The sequence below is a fragment of the Ylistrum balloti genome, unplaced genomic scaffold (genome assembly GCF_031769215.1).
Source record: "Ylistrum balloti isolate Yb309-2 unplaced genomic scaffold, AGI_CSIRO_Ybal_v1 Utg371430, whole genome shotgun sequence".
NCBI classification, from domain to species: domain Eukaryota; kingdom Metazoa; phylum Mollusca; class Bivalvia; order Pectinida; family Pectinidae; genus Ylistrum; species Ylistrum balloti.
Genome location: NW_026782751.1, coordinates 46,162 through 69,203, shown reverse-complemented (window position 1 = coordinate 69,203; position 23,042 = coordinate 46,162). Strand labels below are relative to the sequence as shown.

The 23,042-nt window shown below is 37.2% G+C and overlaps 2 protein-coding genes across 2 annotated transcripts; both read left to right on the top strand.

The window, feature by feature from the left end:
- The first annotated feature begins 1,937 nt into the window (after positions 1–1,937).
- LOC132562486 (14-3-3-like protein) lies at positions 1,938–4,052 on the top strand. The gene has a single exon (XM_060227230.1). It carries the CDS (start codon positions 2,055–2,057, stop codon positions 2,799–2,801), a length of 747 nt encoding a protein of 248 aa, XP_060083213.1. The 5' UTR covers positions 1,938–2,054; the 3' UTR covers positions 2,802–4,052.
- Positions 4,053–20,240: 16,188 nt separating this feature from the next.
- Positions 20,241–21,911, top strand: LOC132562482 (uncharacterized). Its single transcript, XM_060227227.1, has one exon. It carries the CDS (start codon positions 20,241–20,243, stop codon positions 21,909–21,911), a length of 1,671 nt encoding a protein of 556 aa, XP_060083210.1.
- Positions 21,912–23,042: the final 1,131 nt, after the last annotated feature.

The following is a 23,042-nucleotide window of genomic DNA, read 5'->3' as shown; positions in this document are numbered from 1 at the left end:
TCTTGATGGATAACAGGCCATGCACCATAAGATTAAACGTTTGTATGACTACGATTATTCTCAGATTCTGTGTATGTTAGGCCTGGCAAGAAAATAGGTTGAGTCGGTATCTTGTTAATTAGACAGAATTACTTTCTTAATTTACGTGAATATTACGTGAATATTACATCTAGAAATATAAATAGCTATTGATATAATCAGTTGCATTTGTTGTCAAGAACAAGATGCAAGAATCACGGATTTAGGCCAGATATCTAAAGAAGAATATTTTTTGTTATGTTATTTTCACTCTGATATGTTGTTAAAACGGGTAAATTATAAATATTCATGAATCAAGGACTTCGAATAAGTCCGTGCGGAAACCTAACTTGTCGATAACATACAATGTCCAATTCACAAAAGATGAGCAGGTGTCAAGAACTGTGACACCTTAAACTTTTATTTAACCGCCACTGATGGCGACGAAAACTTTTTTATCATTATTTAACGAAGTGCTTGACATTATTATTTTGCTAAGGAATGAAATATTACCATGAATTGTATACAAATTAAATTTATTATATGAAGAAAATCGGTTTCAAATAAATGGCTCTGAAAAGTCGATTAACTTTCCATTTGACACGTACACACTTTTTATGGAAAAACCATTTTGTCAAGGAAGTCGACATTCTTACATAATGACTAATACTAGTATGCTTAAAATTTGGGAACCATTTCTCACAAGTTCCAATGTATTACATATAATTCAGTTGTGAAAAAAATCGTTTGTGTGTTTGTGTAAGGAGGGGTGTCGATATAGTCATTGGGAAAATATAATAATAATAATAATAGTTAAAAGGAATTAAAAATGGGACATTGTAACAGATACAGATTAGGAATGTTCTGTTAATTTCTGAGTTATGAGGCTTGGCGTGTTTGATGCTCGTTAGTATACCCTGTTGATTCAGTTGTTCTTTACCAAATTCTCATTTGTGATTGTGATGTTACCTACTTGGAATGATCAATATTTACATGGCAGATTTTTTAAAACACTTTACCCAATATTAGATGTAGAGACAAAACAAAACTTAATTTCTTTTTATTTGTGAAAAAAAGTATCAATGCACTCTAATGCAAGAGCATGTAAATCTCTAATCGGCAGTTGCAATTGTGTCTGTATTAATCAAAATAAATTACTCAGTCATATTTACTTTCGAAATGTGTTAAGATTTCATACAACTTACACTAAATATAGGATACTGTCATAACCTCTCTGATAGCCCCTTATAGAGAAGTAATATAATTATATTGGGGAAACCGTTGAACGTTAAATAACACTTGCTGTTCCAGTCTAATGATTCTCATGGGAACGTCGAAAAAGTAACCGTAATAATTTGTTTATATCAATGCATACAGAATGGTGTCGGGTGCAATAACTGACCAGTGTAAAATGTGCCGTCCTCTTTAATTTTATGACTACGCCCGTTATCTGTTCTCCTGTTATACCTTTAAGCAGTGTCAATATTCAAGATGGCTTATATGCAAATAAACTGAGTGGGCTTAACCAGTCGCACGTTCTTTCCAACGAGAAAAACACGTCAAACGGCGGATTTTTCAAAATGCGATATCGGGAAATAGAATTTATGAATTCAAGTAATCCAGGTATCCGTCATTTTCCGGGCGTTTTATTCGTGTTTTACTCCGAGCCAAAATTACTTGCGCAAAGTAATCCGGTCTATTTATAGAATTCCCATGGCTACATTAAACGAGATACGTATTCGTTTGTCTTTGAAACGTATTTAATGCTCTGTTAATTTTTTTTCTTAATTCTTTAATATCGATTAATTTTCTCTTGATAAAACATATCATTGAATATAAAAATAACTTTTCCATTTATGGACTCCCCACGTAATGCTGCAGAACTAGTCACATACAAGTCACGTGAGCGTCTGATACACACTTTGATTCCGCCATCTTGGTTGTAGAACACACCATTCCATCCTTGTTTCACACCTTACCGCAATATCAGATAATCGGTGTTCATTGGCGATTGTTAAAGGCTACAGTTCATCGAAATGGCTGGAGATTTATCAAGAGAAGAGCATGTTGCGTACGGCAAGTTAGCGGAACAGGCCGAAAGGTTTGAAGACATGGCATGTAATATGACCCAAGTGGTCAAGACATGTTTCAATACCGGGGAAGAATTGACAACTGAAGAAAGGAATTTACTATCAGTCGCTTATAAAAACGTCGTTGGTGCCAAGCGATCGTCATGGAGGGTGACCAGTGCGCAAGAATCGAAGAAAGGTACAGACAACGAAATAGCCAAATGCTTGCGACTACAGATCGAAAAGGAATTGACGAGTATCTGCAATGATGTTTTGGACTTGCTCGACCAGTACCTACTACCCACATGTACAAAATCAGAAAGCAAGGTATTTTACAAGAAAATGAAAGGCGATTATCTTCGTTATATGGCAGAATTCGCCACCGAAAATAAAAAAGAAGTTGCGGCTAAAGCCGAAGCTGCTTATGGAGAAGCTTTCGATTTGGCCAAAGCTGAAATGCATCCTACTAATCAAAGCAGATTGGGGCTTGCTTTGAATTATTCGGTCTTTTACTATGAGATCATTAATCAGCCAGACAAAGCTTGCCATTTAGCTAAAGAAGCATTTGATGAGGCCATAGCAGAACTGGATTCTCTGGATCACGAGTCCTACAAAGACAGCACACTCATAATGCAACTTCTGCGGGACAACTTGACCCTGTGGACAACTGATAATGAACAGGAACAAGATCCGGAAATTGAACAAGACAATTAGACAAAGTGCAGAATTGACTGATGATAGATCAAAGGACATTTTGAAAGTGGTAACCTTGTCTGTCCATTCATTAACAAGCTCATTTTATGTGGTCTCTAATCTTTGCCTGTAGATTAAAATCTGAATGTTCCATATTTGGCTAAGAAGGGAAATGGCGTTGGATGAAGTTAATTGAACTTGACCACCTGTGATGAAGGTTTTGTTACAATTATCAATTGACAGTTTTGGTGGCAACAAATGATTGGTTTTCATGAATCAGTTATAGACTTTATCGCGTCATGATTATGTGGACTGCACCTGTTTGTTTCCTCCCAGCTGTACAAGTGTCTAGATTATTGACAAAGCAATGAATGGTATTCTTATTTTTGTCATTGATCAGTTTGTACTGTATTTCAATCTGGATCGGAAAGTGAAATTTGAAATTCAGAAATTTGATGCCAAACCTGATAATTGTTAAGAAATTGCATTTGCATCGTTTGCATGCTGCCATGGCCTCACAAGATATCTAGAAACAGTTTTCACTCAATTAGCCACATTTTCAGTTAATATCACTGATATTATCCTGTCTTAAAACTTGTGAGGAAAGTTTTTCATCAATGTGTTTACTACATTGATATACATATTTGTTAATCATCATATACATTAATATTAGTATACATATTGAATATTGGATTTCATATATTTTTTTTAAAGCCACATGTTCTGCTGTTAATTTTATAGACTGCTTAAGTCATCCTATCATTTATAGGTTATAGTAAAATTAGTTTATTTAATTTTTTATGTCTTAATGTTATTGCTGAAGTGAGTACCTGGTCTGTATGGTATATGTAGATATATATATAGGATTAGACAGTGAGCATTTAATCCATGAGGAGTACATCATTTTATTATTTAATTTGTAGGTAACATTTTGCAGGTAGCGCACATTTCTGGACTATTTGTTTGGTGCTCACTGAAAAATTATGAAACTATATTTCACTATCGTGATTAACAAATGAACTAAAGAGATCAAGGCAACTACCTGGCCAATGCTAAGACATAATATTTGTATCATTCGAAATATTGAACTTTCAGTGTAATGTGACATGTAGTTCTGGTTTGGATTTTTATGTTGAATATTGTAATCTTGCACATTGATGTGAAATTTGCACAATATTTAAGGAGCACAGATGTTTAAATATCAGTATCAAATGGGTTAAGAGAAAATTGTAAAACTAGTTTTCTGTCATTAAATCTCTTTTTCTACCTATACTTTAAGTTGGTTCTTGTCTATTCCCTAAACATTAGGGCTAGAAAAAACTATTTTTTGCTACTCGTCTGTCGGGCAAGTGAAACTTGAAATTCACTTGCCCGAATCCAATATTCACTCACCTGAAGAGAAAAGGCAACAAAACATAATTTAAGGAACACAAATTTTATTATCAATTTCTATGTCAAATGTTTGAACTCAACACTTGCTTTTTATTGTTTTACTCATATTTAATTCACTGTTAACACGAGCGTGAACGTCAACTTTTTGACAGTAACTACGTACACAAAACAACCTTGTTTACAACATTTGTGGTGACGTAATAGGTTTTCGCGTAGTCTACATCAGCCAGAATCTTGACACGTGGTGTAAACAAGGATACTACATCGATGTATTTGATCGACTATCAGTGGATTTAATTAGTTTTAAGAGTGTTTAAGTTGATAAACGTCATTTATGATGGAATATTCAGTAGTCAGAACTACAAATTTCACTCGCCCGCCGGACAAGTAGCTGAAACAAATCACTCGTCTGCAAGTAGCTTTGACTCGTCTAGACGAGGGGACGAGTGGATTTTTCTAACCCTGTACATATACTACATTTGAAATATATATGTGGTATACTACACAGGGGTAATCCTGGAGAGGGCCAAAGAGACTTGGACCTTCAAAACTGAAAACGACCTCTCAATTTTCCCATTGTTTTGTAATGGATGGTCCATCATATTTTTAATATTAATTTTAAAAATGTTGAAAATGGCTTACTGCTCTCGGATCCCAGGATTTTCCCTGTAGTACTTGGTATAAGCAGTTTAATGTTCACTTTTGTTGAGGGCCTTATAGATTCCCTCGTTGTCTTTCAGTACAGAGCCAAATATAAAGCATATTTTTTCATGACATAAACTTAATAGCACAGTACCCCAAATTAATTGGGACAGTACTCAAACAGGATCAAATTTTTGCTCTCAATACAACGTTTAGATTAAGAAATAAAAGTGAATAGTAACAATTGTTAATAAAAATGTACTTTAGGTGATGGAAGCAACTACATCTATGGTAAACCTTCGGTCAGTACAAACACGAGTAGTTCGAACACCTGATTATTTCAATAAAATCAATAATTTTCTGTCTAGTGATAGTTTGAACCATAATTTGTGTCACTTATATTTCGAATTGTTCAAACATCTCGAAAGACTGCACGTCTTGCTATTGATAAAGTCAATAAACTCAATGTTGACCCAGGCTGTAAATGACCTTAGTAAGCAATTGATAGTGTCGGATTATGCACATACATACCACTTCAATAGCATTGATGGATAGTGTGATTTATTTCACATCTTGTCGTAACATCGTGCATACACCAACTGACACAACTCGAGGCCTCAACTCTGTATAACAAAGCTAAGCAATCAGTAAATATTAACAGCTCATGGGATTTCGACATGTGTTTTATCATAGAACAACATTGTTTCACTTCGTAAGTCTCGATCCACACTCCGCAAACTGATTTGTCAATGGAAACTTCCACCAATACATGAGCAGAAATGTGCTTTTTATGGGCTGGTTTCTTCGTCATGGTATCCAAAGTTACGAAGATCAAAATGAAACCAATGATTTCTTAATATTTGATTAGTATAATATTGTTTACAGTAAGTGTTTCAAAAGATAAAAATTTTGAAATCATCCCCTCAGAAAATGCCATTTCTGACTGGTAGTTTCCTGCCTTGCTAGGAAGCATTTAGACACTTCCTTGTAATTTTGTACAAAGTTGACCCTGACAGTTTAAATTCTAATTTATTTTCACGGGCAAAATTTTGTGTAGTTGGTACAGGTTCAACATTTTAAAATTAATTTTGTTCGAACTGACAGAAGATTTACTGTACCTACATGACATATGTTGCTCATTAATTATATTTTTTAAAAAATAAAAAAAGTATATATGATATGATGGAATGTGTAGAAAAAACAGAAAATGATGTCTTCAGATGACCCAAAAATTCTGTCGTATTAGGAAACAGCGAAACTAAAATAGTTAAAATGAGCACTAAAACAAACAGTACCTCAGACAGAAAGGGCAAAAGGTTAATTCTGTGGCTCCTTAATATGTTACCTTTTATTATCCTTAAGATAAATTGAACATTGAGATGACATTCTGCCATGTCCACAATATTATCAAGTGGAACTCTATGTCGCTAGCACAATCATGTGATTTACTGGCTGCATTATCACCAAAGATGTACATTGTATTTGCCATAGTGCATATAAATATGAATAATTAAAATAAAAGGACACTCGCCACTAGAATTAGTGTATTAAAATGTGTATTGGAAAAAAAATTGATGACAGTAGCCGAGATTGAACATGTGACCCCATGAAAATTCGACTAATGTAGGAGTAGTGTCTTACCTTTGGTACTATAGCTGCTCATTATATTTTCATTAATTAATTTAGTATTGAAAGCTTAATTACTCAACATTTTTGGTCCAATTTGATTTTTTAGTACCAGCACACAGTTATACCAATTTTCGAGGCTTTAAGTTTTATCTGATCATACTGGATTAGGTTCAGTTACCGAAGAGTTTGTACATAAGTGTGCTGTGACAAATTTGCAGCTGAAGCAAGGATAACCCTCATGTTTTAGTGCATATTGTTTTAGGTAGCAACTTTGATAATCTTTTAAAAATGTGTCACATATCCAGGATATTTTTTTCTGATAATTGGTTATTGATTATAGCTTTCTGGGATTACCAATCTGAATTCTTCCTTTTTGTTGTTGGTCTCATTAGGTGGAATCAGGAGGTTACTTGCCAAACCTCTTTTCCATAACATCAGTGCACTTTATACTTTAGTTTTAATTTTTAGGATTGGTCTGCTGTCCTATTTAAAATGCTATAAAAGGTGTATGGATAATATAAAGAATGTAAACATAAAGAAAAACCGAATGATAGACAAGTGTTGGACGCAAAACACAAAAGTTATTTTTCAGTTAACAAAAAATGTTCGCCCCTTCTAACAACCAATCCTGGATCGATGCCTGATGACTTAAAATAATAGGACTACATGAATGTGTTTTCAAGTAAAGAAAAATGTATAAAATATCAGTTATTTTTGTAAACAGACTTTAATGATGTGATGTTGCATTTTGGTTAGTCACCAAAAAAAAAAAAGAAAAATTTCAGATGATCCTGGCTATATTGAAAGAGATGTCTAAATCTAAACTTCCTCTTTACATTCTAAAAAAATACAGAATGAAATACTAAGGTAGCTTTGGTTTCAGTATCAAAGTATGAAAGGCTGATGATTTCCTTTACTGATGATTTGTCCTCTGATTAAAATGGCTTGTCTACAGTGAAATTTTGGACTTCCTGAAGGACTCCCTAAAGTTTTGAGACCCTGCTTTATCACTTAGTATTGGGATTCATGAAAACTTTTGAAAGGAATTTTGCTAGAATTTACTTTGACTGTACCTTTCATCTTCCCTGATGCTTGAGTGGATTTCAATAAAATTCAGTTGGAATCTTATCACTTGCAGAAGACATTTTCTTCTCTAATTCAGAAAGTTAATTCGCACAATGGACAGAGGGAAGAGGCCCCAACTGAAAATTTTGCTAGAAATTACTTTGATTTGCAATTTTTCCATTTTCTCATGACTCCAGTATCTGGCATTTCCGCCCGGGGAGGGGGTAAAGTTTACTATATTTTATAAAGGAAAAATAGATTTTTGAGCATAGTTTGTTTAATTTTCATTAGAAATATTTCAAACTTGGTTTAAATTATAAGTGAAGGATGACGGCTTGATGGTATGTCCAGTTTGGTCCTGACTGACCCCCCCCCCCCCCCCCCAGAGGCTGATGGGCAGGGCCAAAAGGGGTCAAATTGACTTGAATTTCAAAAATCTTCTCAAGACCCAGATATAGTAGGATGAAATACTCTTCATGATTGGAAGCATCTTAAGGTGCTTTACCAAAATTGTGAATTTCATGGCCCCAGGGTCTCACATTTCCCCATGGGGAGGGGGTATTTTACTATAGTTATATAGGAAAACTAGATCTTTTAGCATAATTTGTTTAATTTCCCTTGGAAATATTTCGAAGTTGGTTAGAATTACAAGAATAGGAAAGCTAGATTTTTTTAGTATAATTTGTTCAATTTTTAGCTCACCTGACCCAAAGGGCCAAGTGAGCTTATGCCATAGTGCAGAGTCCGTCGTCCGTCCTGCGTCTGTCAACTTTTCATTTAAACAACTTCTTCTGAAATACCGAAAGGCATACAGTTATCATATTTGGCAGGAATATTCCTTTGATGAAGCCTAACAAAATGTGCTAAAAGAAATTACCTTGACCCATATTCAAGGTCACAGAGGTCAAATGTGTTAAAACCTTTAAACGACTTCTTCCAAAATAATGGAAGGCCTAGAATCATTATATATGGCTGGAAGGATCCTTTAATGAAGCCGAACAAAGTTTGCAAAAAACATAATCTTGACCCATATTCAAGGTCACAGAGGTCAAATGTATTAAAACCTTTAAACGACTTCCTCCAAAATACTGGAAGGTCTAGAATCATTATATTTGGCTGGAAGGTTCCTTTGATGAAGCTTAACAAAGTTTATGAAAAGAAAAGACCTTGACCCGTGTTCAAGGTCACATAGGTCAAATGTGTTAAAACATTTAAACGACTTCTCCCCAAATACCGGAAGGCCTAGAATCATTATATTTTGTGTCCTACTAAGTTTGCATAAAGAAATGACCTTGACCAATCTTCAAGGTCACAGGGGTCAAATGTGTTAAAACGTTTAAACAATTTCTTCTGAAATATCAAAAAGCATAGAATCATTATATTTTGCCAGTATGTTCCTTTTATGAATTCCAAGAAAGTTTGCAAAAAGAAATGGCCTTGACCTATAGTCAAGGTCGTAGGGGCCATATGTGTTTAACCTTTAAATGACATTTTCTGATTATCCAAAACATCTAGGATAGTGATATTATCCTAAAATTGGTTCTCAATGATGCCCGGTAATATTTGAGAACAGAAATGACCTTGACCCATATTCAAGGACACAACAGTCAAATGTGTTAAACCTTTGAACAACTTCTGATTAACCTAAAGGCCTAGGATCATAATATTTGGCCAAAAGGTTCCCTTAATGATGCCTACATAGTGTGTTGGAAAATAGCTTGACCTAAAATAATATTTAAGGTCATTGGGGTTAAATTTGTCGAAATAGTTAAACAACTTCTTCTGATTAACCAAAAAACCATCATATTTGGCCAGTAAAGGCTTATATACAAATATGTAGAACCTTTCTGACTTAATGAATGGGACATATTTGGCGGGGAGTTTTCTTGGCATGATTTGGACAAAATGATAAAGACCTTTCACAGTGGCGTCACATTGTTCCCCAAAAAATAGATTGGGCCACGCCCACTGGAGGTCTGGAGGGCTTGGGATAAGTAATGTTACACAGTGAAAAAAATACATGTGAGCCTATTACTTATGTTCTATTCACAGCATTAAAATAAAAAAAAACAAGATGGGAAAGGGAATTGCAAGAGCTTCATTTTGATAACTAAAGTATTAATAAATAAGAAATTCTAAGTTGAAGCCATTTGCTATGCAGCGTTTATAGGTCTACAGTAAACTGTTATCAGTAGATATCTAGTGGGCGGGGCTTAACTGACTAATGATGTGCATGAAAGGTTTTATTATTGGTTTTGAGTTAGGATTATGGTTTATAATCTCATGTACCTTGATTTTTCCTGTCTTTATATTTAATTGTTGCTATATATTGTTGACTTGTGCAAGTCTTAAATATGTTGTATCTGTGTTTGTGAACAATGATCTAAAGGGCAAGTAAGCTTCTGCTGTCCTGGGTCATCCGTCCAGCTATAACTAAGAGTTTTTCTGCTATATTGTTTGACCATCTTCTTTCCTTGATTTAAAAAGAAAGCTATCAATTATATTCAACTGGAAACATCATTAGAAAGTCTCAATTCAACATTGCACAGATGAGGGGTCTGACTACTAAAGGACAGAACCCATATGGAGTAATTTTTCATATTGCTTTAAGCATCTACTGTGGAACATATGCACAGATATAGTACTGTTGGTCATAAAGATCCAGGTGAGCGATACAGGCCCTCTGGGCCTCTTGTTATTGGAAGTATTTCAAACTTTGTTAGAATTATGAGTAAAAGATTACTCGATGGCATGCTCATTTTGATCCTGACTGACCCCAAAGGGCTGATGGACGGGGTCAAATTGCATTTTTAAATGTTGGTTATTTCCCACTGAAGAAAACTTTATTCGGAATTATCAGTATAGGATGACAGTTTAGATAGTATGCATGTATTGACACTGGCTTACTATATTCAGAGTCATAATTTCTTTTCATGACACTTGATAAATATCCTTTTACCTTTGCATTCAATATTGTTTTTCTCAGGTGACCTCTTGTTTTTAAACTTAAGTGTAATATTGATAGAAAAATTGCATTTTTGAGCACTGGAAATAACTTTGTAAGAATAATTAGTATAGGATGAAAGTTTTGATGGTGTGCATGAACTGAAACTGGCTTACTATATTCAGTGTCACAATTTCTGTTTCACGACACTTGATAACTACCCTTTAACCTTTATATTCAATATTGTTTATCTCGGTTGACCGTCTAGGCCACTATGCCCCTTGTATAAACAGTGGATCTCTGCCTTTAGGAGCGGGATGGGATGCGGCTAGATCGGGGAAATAAAGTCTTTTGAAATGCTACTCCTGTAGGTTTATTTGATTTTGCCAAAATTTGGTCTGAAGAATTCCGGGGTGAAGGGGAATCATTGTTTTAAATGAATTTCAATCCCTAAGGGCAGGAGGAGCTGGACATATTATAGGAAAGATACAAAAAAAATCTTTAAAATGATTTTGTAGGAGTGTCAGAGTTTTATGGAGTCTGAATCATGAAGGGTTTGGCTGACCTAGGGACAGAGTGTTGGGGTACAATGGGAAAATAGATATGTTGTGCGTTTGGATATTGATATATAGGATTGTTGAAGTGAATTCAGCCAAGTATAGCCAGGTGAGCAATACTGACCCCATGAGCCTCTTGTTTAAGTTTGATTATTTCACAATTGTTAATCATTTGAAATCAGACCCTGACAAAATTTCAAGATAAATATGAAGACCTCCCTTGTTTAGATTGGATTACTAAACTTCACAAGAATACATAAAATAACGTTTTTATTGCTGGCTCATCTCGTCGCTTAACCAGACCTTCATCAAAGCTTTTTACCGCTATCGTTACTGTCTTATTGCTGTGCTATTTACACAAGAATGGGAAGTAAATGTATGTAAACTTAACAGAACTCTAAAGACACCCTGTTCTGAATTTTTTTTCTTTTTTTTTTCATTCTTCCATACATTACGATACCATCAGTGGAAGTAACGCCTTCGTTCTCTTATCATGAGAGTTTTCTTTACAAAGAAAGGTGAACGGTGGTATAAGTACATGGTTGTGAACTATACAGAATTCAAAAGCGTATATTTTAAAAAGTCAAAAATGCGTCCAAATCATAGCAGAATTGTTGGATTTCTGGTTAACAATATCTTCATCGAATTTGCACTGGATATTCCAATAGACCATTGAAATACTTACGGGAACAATATGTGTTCAATATTTGGCTGACTAGGATTTGTTTTCATACGAGGATGGATTTCTGGAAGGATTTATCAAAACTGGGCACAAAGACTATGTGAAGTCCTGCTATTTCACTCCAGATATATTTAGATGATATCTCGAGTTAACATTTCTTGTCTATGTCTACCTGAATATGAAATCAAAGACATGGCAAACTCGTTTACATCAGCCGTTTGCCGCGACAGAGGAAGATTTTAGGTCACCGGAGTCTCATAGTGACCTATTGTTATCGCCTTTTGTCCGGTGTTGCGTGTCCATAAATTTTGAGCATTTCCAATTTATCCAAAACCTCGGAACCTATTTCAATGAAATTTTCCAGGAACCTTCCCCAGCCAGAAAGGTGAACCAAAATTGTGACGTATAATGTTTCACCTGTTGGGCCTGAGGCGCTGCCAAAAGCAGTCAAGCTGACTCAAATTCAAGGGTAAAAGTGTTCTATAGTTTATACAGGAAAATTGTATTTTTGAGCATAATTTGTTTAATTTCCGTTGGAAATATTTCAAACTAGGTTAGAATTACTAGAATAGAATGATAGTGTGATGGTCTGCACATATTGATCCTTGCTAACCTCCAGGGACTGATGGGAGTCAAATGTCAAATTTCCTATTTTCAACACCAAGATATAGAAGAATCAAATGCCCTTTATGGACAGAAGGGAAAAATAACATATTTGAGCACAAAGTTGTTTCTTTCCCACTGGAAATAATTGTGTCAGAATGAATCTAAAAGGATGTCAGTTTGGATGGTATACATATACAGCGGCTGTCCCCTCAATTACAAGGGATTAAAACATATTAAGGTCTATCATCAATGACACAATTTCTTTCTCGTGATAATTACCCTTTGACCTTGATAGTCAATGTTGCCTAGCTCAGGTGATCTTCACGGCTGCTAAGCCTGGCCTGAAGGGCCAAATGAATTTATGCCGCACTGGTGCAGCATCCGACCTCCGGCTTCCGTCCGTTCGTCCCCCCAGCGTCGACTTTTCCTTTTCGACGGCATCTTTATAAGTAGGAGTCCCGAAGTAGAGATGTTTGGCTGTCAGATTCCTTTGATAAGGCTACAGCTTGAGAAAAGAAATTACCTTGACCAATATTCAAAGTCACAGGCATCACAGGACCTAAGAATGTATATTGAAAAAAATAAAAAGTCACCTATGACCTATTTTATGATCCTTGTCATGGGTGTGAGCCAGGTTGCACACCTTACTCAAAAACTTGTTCAAAAACATATAATAAATTATCAATTTGGGTCAAATCCTCTTCTCAATGTCTGTTGCATGTTTTGTACTCAAATATGAAGCTAAGTATTTTAAAAATGGAAGTTTAACTGGGGAAAAATAATAATTTTTCATGAAAATTACAACAATTTTTTTTTAGTTTTAGAAAAATGTGTGACAAATTTACAGTTGCTGTTCACCTAAAATATTTTTGGCACAAATATGTACCTAAAGTATCTAAAATTACAACGAATTCAAGGGCCGGTAAAATTATTCCAGGGACAGATGTTCTTGTTAAGGTAAAATCATGAAAATATTTCAAATTTTACCAGAATGTTCATCTTTTCATAATGGAACAGAAACAAAAGGGCGTGGCTACTACACACATGTGTTAAGACCCTGACGAAGCTTTTTAAAATATATTCATAATCCAAAATAATTTCTGATAATGATTGTTGCCATATTTCAGGCATACAATCATATTAATTCACAAATATCAATTACTATTGTCAATTCAGATTTCTGGTACTTATTTTCTGTTTCTTTCATTAAGACATTGGCAAGTTAGTTCATAGAATAGAATCTTCAAGTTTGTTACTGTGTGGTTGCACACAATACAAAATTATACATGCCAGAGACCTCTTTCCTGCATAAACAATAGTAAGCCTTGACAGGATCGTCAGATTCATTCTCGACACACTGAATCAAAACATTGTAGTTCGTGTGAGATTTGTGATGAGAATGAATCTGTCCTGGAATGACACCATCATCGTGCTGGTAGACCCAAACCTCATAAACACCATTATCTGTCTGACAATGCAATGCTGTGATTGTTTGATTTGATACGTACCGCATGTGATGGTCTCAAAGTTTTTCAGATCCAAAATTGCATGTACCGTGAAACAGGTTCTTTGTTGAAACCTTTTAAACGGTTTCTTTTTATTTACCAAAAGGCATAAAACCACTATATTTGACTGATATGTTGATACTATAAAACTGAACAAAGTTTCATTGAAGAAAAAATGACCACGTTATGACGATTTTACACTAACGAGATCGACCGCTTGGCATGCGTGTGTACGTTTTATACAAATACCGAGTTCCATGTTGATGGTTGTAAAGTTGGTTGTGTACAAATGTGTGCATGTATGTCACACTTGAGACCAGCATCATCTTATGTTGATGAAACAGAAAATCAAATCAATTACAAGAAAGAATGCATCCCATAATTGTTTAATGACTTTTCCTAGGGACAAGTATGTAAAACATAAGCGTCTCTGGTTTTATATTTCTCGTCAAGCAATGTCATGCACAAACCAGGTAATTACGCTCTCCGTAAGTGAAGTATTTTTCCATGTCCAGCTGTCAAATCCTGCGCGTGCCAGCCGACACAAACCGAGGCCCCAACTCCGTAATTGCATACAACTGGTATGCGGAGCACGGAATATAGGCAAGTGTACTTTGTCAATGAGTAACGGTATTTCACTTCACATTTTGATAGGATAATCATAATTGCGCGATGACTATCCTTATTGTGACGAATACGTTATTATATAATCGTAAGACTCATAGATATGCCTCGTAAACACCAAAGAGGTCGATTTTAATGAATACCGTAAATCCGTTGTCATACATTCAATTCGGACTCCGCATAATAAAATGTCAACGCTAACTTTCGGCAATACACAAGCAGACAAGTGCACAAGGCTTCTCCAACGTGAAAGAGAAACATATAATTCCTGTCATTTCTTAACAGTCGAAAATGTAAGTGTTTCAAAGGATAGTCATATATAATCGACATTATTTTCCACAACGCTCCCCGCAGGCAATTATCTTTACCGATCTGTAACTTTCCGTCTTGCTAGTTGCTATCACATTTTCAAACACTTAGTCCTGATCTTGTATAATGTGGAATCGGTTAGTTTGCATTGATTTATGAAATGATTATTATATATTATATTTTTTCGAACCAGATAACCCCGACAATCAATTATGGCGGCCGAGCAAAATCTCTTATTTTTCCTCGAAAAAAGAAGGAAAATCCTATAGCTACGAAATGTGCGCACACATCACTTTGAACCTTTTAATTTTTCATGAAAATTTGCGGACTTAACGCGCGGGTTTTTACGATAACAAACTAAATCTGTTGTTCTCGGTTCAACATCAATGCCAGTGGTAATTTCTTGACTTGGAAGTTTAAATTGTGTCCGTGAAATGTACATTTTGCAAAATATTTCACTGATTAAATGGAAAATGTATTCAAAATTTCTAATTAGATCATTGATAGTCATCTTCTATAAAAGTGTTTGATTTTTTAGCATCTAATGAAATCACACTTCAAGTTACAAATACATAAATCAACATGTTTTGCTTTACAGTAATTTCAGTATTTTAGTTGAGTTTTATATTATGGACAGAATGATGGGTTGACTAAATGAACAGTCGGGGTCTGCTTCGCATTTTGTCGGGGAAGAAAATCTCATTTTAAAATTGTTATATATGATATATATATTTCTATACCTTTGTAAAGCCGCCATTTTGGATTAAATTTTCTGAGAGTTAATTATAGATGATCTTTATTTACAAATAAAAATGTTGGATGAATTGACCGATCTATATAAATATACAAACGATAGTTCCAACATTATAACTGTCCAAATACTTCCTTGTCGTGTCGATTTTAAGTCTCGCAAATTCATTGTTAGGTATGTGTTTGCCACAACAGTGCAAAATATAACTTATTCATATCAACAGGGCAATGTTTAAAAGATTAAACAAACGACACAAGAGTGAATAGACATCATACAGTTGTTTCGTCCTTTTACGACCCGTCAGTGATGCTACATCTTACAGCTGTTTCGTCCTTCTAGGACTCGTCAGTGATGCTACATCTTACAGCTGTTTCGACCTTTTACGACCCGTCAGTGATGCTACATCGTACAGCTGTTTTGTCCTATTACGACCCGTCAGTGATGCTACATCGTACAGCTGTTTCGTCCTTCTAGGACTCGTCAGTGATGCTATATCTTACAGCTGTTTCGTCCTTTTACGACCCGTCAGTGATGCTACATCGTACAGCTGTTTCGTCCTTCTAGGACTCGTCAGTGATGCTACATCTTACAGCTGTTTCGTCCTTTTACGACCCGTCAGTGATGCTACATCATACAGCTGTTTCGTCCTTCTAGGATTCGTCAGTGATGCTACATCTTACAACTGTTTCGTCCTTTTACGACCCGTCAGTGATGCTACATCTTACAGCTGTTTCGTCCTTTTACGACCCGTCAGTGATGCTACATCTTACAGCTGTTTCGTCCTTCTAGGACTCGTCAGTGATGCTACATCTTACAGCTGTTTCGACCTTTTACGACCCGTCAGTGATGCTACATCGTACAGCTGTTTTGTCCTATTACGACCCGTCAGTGATGCTACATTGTACAGCTGTTTCGTCCTTCTAGGACTCGTCAGTGATGCTATATCTTACAGCTGTTTCGTCCTTTTACGACCCGTCAGTGATGCTACATCGTACAGCTGTTTCGTCCTTCTAGGACTCGTCAGTGATGCTACATCTTACAGCTGTTTCGTCCTTTTACGACCCGTCAGTGATGCTACATCATACAGCTGTTTCGTCCTTCTAGGACTCGTCAGTGATGCTATATCTTACAGCTGTTTCGTCCTTTTACGACCCGTCAGTGATGCTACATCTTACAGCTGTTTCGTCCTTGTACGACCCGTCAGTGATGCTACATCGTACAGCTGTTTCGTCCTTTTACGACCCGTCAGTGATGCTACATCTTACAGCTGTTTCGTCCTTTTACGACCCGTCAGTGATGCTACATCATACAGCTGTTTTGTCCTATTACGACCCGTCAGTGATGCTACATCATACAGCTGTTTTGTCCTTTTACGACCCGTCAGTGATGCTACATCTTACAGCTGTTTCGTCCTTCTAGGACTCGTCAGTGATGCTACATCTTACAGCTGTTTCGACCTTTTACGACCCGTCAGTGATGCTACATCGTACAGCTGTTTCGTCCTATTACGACGCGTCAGTGATGCTACATCGTACAGCTGTTTCGTCCTTCTAGGACTCGTCAGTGATGCTATATCTTACAGCTGTTTCGTCCTTTTACGACCCGTCAGTGATGTTACATATTACATATGTTTCGAACTTTTACGACCCGTCAGTGATGCTACATCGTACAGCTGTTTCGTCCTTTTACGACCCGTCGGTGTTAAATTTAAAACCTGGGAGGCGACTGAGGAATATCCAAAGTGATCGAGAGCAAAGTCAAAATCTGAACGAGGAGCAGCAGTCCGATGATTAGTAAATTTCGTTGATTCCATATATCCGATAGTTCTAGAAGAATTCCTTCTTGGCGTGTTTTGTTGATAATAACTTATATCCAAATTGTAGATGTATGATACATTAGATTTTGTTCAACTTTTCTACTTTATTTTATGTTGCAGGATCTGCATGAAAAGTAAGACCACACTTTAATCCTACTGTATCTCGTCGTATCAGGCCTTTGACTTTACCAAACTAGTAAACGAAAGTCCAGTCTATATTGAAACGGATAGACTGTAACTGTGGGACGAGCGACGTATATTTGCACAGCAAAGAAAACACGATGTTACACTTTCTTACAATATATATATTTATTTACACTACATACATGTACAAATATATGACATAAACCAGCTAATTACACCACATCGACACACAAACACACTCCCTCTTAACACAGAAATACATTATATGAAAGTCTCTGAAAGTCTCTGGGGTATCCCCTCCGTCCTTCGAATATTCCCAATGTACTCCTCTGGGTGGTCTAACGCACACCAGCTATGAACACAGCAGTCCGAACACTAATCCAATATCGCCACACACAATGGCTAGCCCAGGCAAAATCAAATGTGACTCCGAGTTGCTCAAACAAAGCAACACACCATCAACCGCTGACACCAAACACATCGGTGTATATGGAAGATCTTCCAGCACATACATTTGTCAGGATAGTTGGCATGATCTCCCGGTGACAACTCTGGACGATGGAGAACAAACGTCCGCCTCAGATCTACACACTAATGACCCTGTCATAATCATATCAAGGTCGTGCGTCGGCGGGTCTGGTCATATCCTCCAATCCAGGGGTAAAACTAATAAAAAGACGGAAACACGACGTAAGACATCAAATCCCGACGAAAATACCATAAATGGAACCATAACTACCATACTCACATTTCACTCACGCGCTTCCATACTTTTACAACCTAGTCAAACTGAGGTTTGTAAGTTAACAACAATAAATAGTATTTGGCATTAACAGGTAATCTAGGACATAAAGTAATCACTAATTATAAATCAATATAGACAGCAATACAAACTAACTAGATAGCAAATAGGTAGTCTTGCGGTCCACAATATAAAACAACCTTGTATATGCAACCTACGGGTCTCCATACATACTGATAATTCATATATCAAATAACATTAGGAAAGTTACCAATACTGGTATAAAATGATTAATACATTGCATTTATACTATTATTTTAATCATAACACCAATGCATAACGCTTATAGCATGCCTAAATAAACCATACACGATATTATATAAACATCCGAACACAATAACAACTCAGTTACGCTTGAGTGGACCGCACTACCTGGAAATGCTCGACCGGTCGTAATCAGGTAAATGCAGGTAAAAACGGGCAACATATATAAACAAGGGACAAAAAAAAGTATCAATACTCACCTATCTGTGTTTTCAATACATTTGCGGCCTACGGATACTGTAAATAACTCCGTACTGAAACTATAGCATGATTACCGCCATGTTTCAAAATGTATTCTCCCCTCGGAACCTCTCTCATCTTATCAAACTTACCTGATCAAGCCGGCTTCGGTAATATAGGGTGCAATCCACCAAGTTACAACATAATACATACTACACATACAAAACAACAGAATACGACATAGACGATTAGCACGCTTTATATGACATTGTGTATCGATTTGTGTCTATTTTTTGGGCGCTAGTAGTTCACTAAATACAGTAATAATATGTATCCTAGTTATAGAAGCTCCACAATTTCTCCTCATTGTATGTGACATCCAATACATCTATCGGTTTTCTCGATACCAACAAAATATAATCCTGGTATACTCTCAAATATTCCGTCACCTCGGTATTTCATTATATTCACCTGTCGTTGAAGATATCCTTCAACTTTAAACTGACGTAACATTATCAGTTTGTAAGTGTGAGTAATCCAAGACATGTGACCTGATACAGCTAAACTTTGACAGTGTTGATGCTGTTGTATTTTTGATAGCCATTATTTTTTTAAGGTTGCCCTATAGAGATCAGGTGTTTTAGGTGCAATTCTCACATTTACCAATTGTGTACATCCTTAATTGTGCTATCCTTTTAATCTGGGTTCATCTAGATCATTTATGATAAATTGTAGCAAACATGAAGCAAGGGAAATCTTTTATACTTACCTTACAATAAACGGAGATCTTTTAAAATAGAGATGAATCACATTGTATATCGCCTGAAAAAAACCCACATACAGTATTTTACTTCATGGCTGCGTTCATATATATGAAAGTTTTGAGATGACAGTATTATGATTATAAGGTTATGAATATTTTCTAAGACTAAACAAACGTTCTTTAGATCAAATAAAATTGCTAGTTATGTTAATTATCTCTATATAAACTGTAGTGACTCTGTTACGTGGTCCGGAATTCCGGCTCCGCGCCGGTTCACAACAGGTTTTTAGTTGCCGTGTTATGTTTCCCGTGGTAATCCATGCTCAAATTTGCTCCGGCAATTTTGGGGATTCCAGCCCCCACAGGATTTTCATCCTCTCTGGGTTTTTTTTTGTTTGAATGGAATAAAGAGTACTGAACCTTCGACAGTCTCTTGACTTCACAGTGAAAATCCTGCGATCCTGGTTTGGATAGGCAATTATTACCATGGCAGCATCATCCTTACCTGACAGCCCGGCATAGATTTCCTGATCATGAGTTACGGAGGACAAGAAGTGTAACCGCCTTTGCCGCGGCCCAGTATGGGGAGCGTGTAGAAAGATATATAACTAGACTTTCAGTGGTTGGGCGTAGTGTATATTCAATTTTATTGAACATTGACTCAAGTCAACACATGAACCTTGAGGTAGCAAGCGAAATAAGCTCCGAATTGACACATCTTAAGGAACGCTATAACAAAATAACAAATGAATACATTTCGTATCTCAACGGTCAACGTACCCGTGATGCTGACCGTGATCGGCAGAGACCTAATAGAAGCCCATCATGTTTTGGACCATCGAATTGGTACAAATGGTCTACCGTACGCTCAACACTTGCCTCTTGGATGGGTCATCATCGGCGAGGTTTGCCTTGGAAAGGTGCATAGGGCTGAGGTAGTCAATGTGAATAAAACCAACGTGCTCGACAGTGGACGTCCGACACTTTTTGAACTCTGCGACAGTGACATTAATGTAAAATGTGATTCGGTTTTTAAGAAAACCAGCGGAGACGAAAAGCCAGGTTTGTCGATTGAGGATCAGGTCTTCCTCGATATCATGGATGTAGGCTTTGCAAAAACAGACACTGGTCAATGGACAGCTCCTTTGCCATTTTGTGAGAATAGGCGAGTACTGCCAAACAAAAAGCCGTTTGCTCTCAGTCGAGCAAAGTCCTTTGATGTCAGTCTTCGGCTAAACCCTGTTAACCGTGACCACGCTGTTGAATTCATGGAGAATCTTTTCAAAAATGGACGTGCTGAACTTTCTCCAGAAATATCAACCTCAAACGAAAGATGGTATTTGCCACTATTCGGTGTTTACCACCCTATGAAACCAGACAAAATCCGGATGGTATTTGACTCATTTGCCAAATATCAAGATGTGTCACTCAATGACGTCTTGCTCAAAGGTCCGGATCTTTGCAATAGCTTACTTGGAATTCTTCTGCGATTCCGTAGAGAGGCAGTAGAGGTTACAATGGACGTAGAACAGATGTTCTACAATTTCAAGGTTCCAGAGAACCAAAGGGACTTCTTGCGGTTCTTGTGGCATATGGACAATAACCCAGAGCAGCATTTAGTCGATTATCGGATGACCATACATGTCTTCGGTAATAGCCCGTCTCCGGCTGTAGCAACATATGGCATGCGCAGGTCCGTGGAAGGTGCCGACCCAGCAGTAAAGGATCTGGTAAACAACAACTTCTACGTTGACGATGGACTTCTCTCTTGTGTTGATGAGGATGAAGCCATACGAGTGACTCATAAGACAAAGCAAGCATTACAGGACGGTGGCAACCTACGATTGCACAAGTTTACTTCAAATAGTAGGAAGGTTCTGGATTCTTTTGAGCCGAATGATCTTGCCAAAGACTTAAAGGATCTGGATCTCGGAATAGAATCGCTTCCGATCCAGAGAAGTTTGGGTTTACTTTGGGACACCGAGAAAGACGATTTTACGTTCAAAGTGTCGTCAGATGCCAAACCATACACTAAGAGGGGTGTTCTATCTACAATCAATAGCCTTTATGACCCCCTTGGATTTGCCTCACCTGTTGTTCTGAGAGGTAAATTATTCATGAAAGACATGTTATCATCTGCTAAGAACCAAGATTGGGATGATCCGCTTCCAGAGTCTCTTCGACGTGAATGGGAATCGTGGGTGAAATCTTTAACCCATTTGGAGGACTTTCGTGTCCCCCGGAAATACAGCCAAGTTTCATTTTCCAAGGCTACAGGTCGTGATGTGCACATATTCTCAGATGCATCCAAAGATGCTACCGGATCTGTCGCCTACCTCAAATTGTACAGTGAGGACTCTGTGGACGTTAGTTTTCTCCTTGCCAAAAGCGAGGTAGCACCAGTAAGTGGACACACTATACCTCGTCTCGAACTTTTGGTGCAGTTTTGTCTGTAGAACTTGCAGACATCATACAGGAACAGCTTGGATTAGACCCAGACTCTTTTCATTATTACACCGATAGCCAAGTTGTGCTTGGATACATCACAAATGAGACCCGCAGGTTCTATGTATACGTTGGAAATAGAGTCAGTTTCATTCGCAGAACGAGCCGCCCGGGTCAATGGAACTATGTTACTTCTGATCAAAATCCTGCCGACATTACTACTCGTTCCGTTGATGCTGCTTATCTATACAAAAGAAGTTGGATTAAAGGCCCAGAGTTCCTTATGTCAGAGTCGCGGGAATATGTTCCGTACCCTATAATTGACCCAGGTTTGGACAAAGAGGTTCGGCCTGAGTTACAAACCTGCAAGACCGAGGCCGCTGAAAGCAGCACGTCACTACTAGTTGCCAAGTTCACCAAGTTTTCTGACTGGGGAAGTCTTGTTCGTGCAATGGCATACTTAAAGCACTTTGATAGGCGTTGTCACTTACCTGAGGATTCTGGATCGCTAGGCAGCCGTTCAGATCCAAGTTTTCAGGAGGAGACAAAGCGTTACATTATCAAAACTGTTCAGCGGGACGTTTACAGTGCTGAGATAAATGCTATTCAGGAAGGAAAACGTCCACCTGCAGATAGCAGTCTGCTACCTTTGGCACCTATCTTAAACTCTGATGGACTATTGTGTGTGGGAGGTAGACTTGCGAGACTCAACGAATGCAACGTTGTTGATGAGTTACGTCGTCATCCTATCATCTTTCCCAAACACCTCATATATCTGTCCTCTTGGTTCGTTTCTACCACCAGAAAGCTTGTCATCAAGGACGACACTTCACTGAAGGGTCGGTGCGTTCTGCAGGATTTTGGATAGTTGGGTCCAAACGTCTCATTTCTTCTGAAATTGCAAAGTGTACCGTGTGTCGTAAGTTGAGAGGTCAGTTAGGGTGGCAACACATGGCAGATTTACCCGTAGACAGACTCAAACCAGCACCTCCATTTTCGTATGTTGGGGTTGATGCATTCGGGCCCCGTACTAGGGGAGGTGCCGCGAATCAGAAACGTTGGGCCCTGTTATTTTCCTGCTTAGTAACTAGGGCAATTCATATTGAAGTGATTGAAGAGCTATCTAGTTCGTCCTTTATTAA

Excerpts from the sequence above, each read along its gene's own strand:
- LOC132562482 (XM_060227227.1), top strand. The coding sequence starts at position 20,241 with ATGCTGACCGTGATCGGCAGAGACCTAATAGAAGCCCATCATGTTTTG.
- LOC132562486 (XM_060227230.1), top strand. The coding sequence starts at position 2,055 with ATGGCTGGAGATTTATCAAGAGAAGAGCATGTTGCGTACGGCAAGTTA.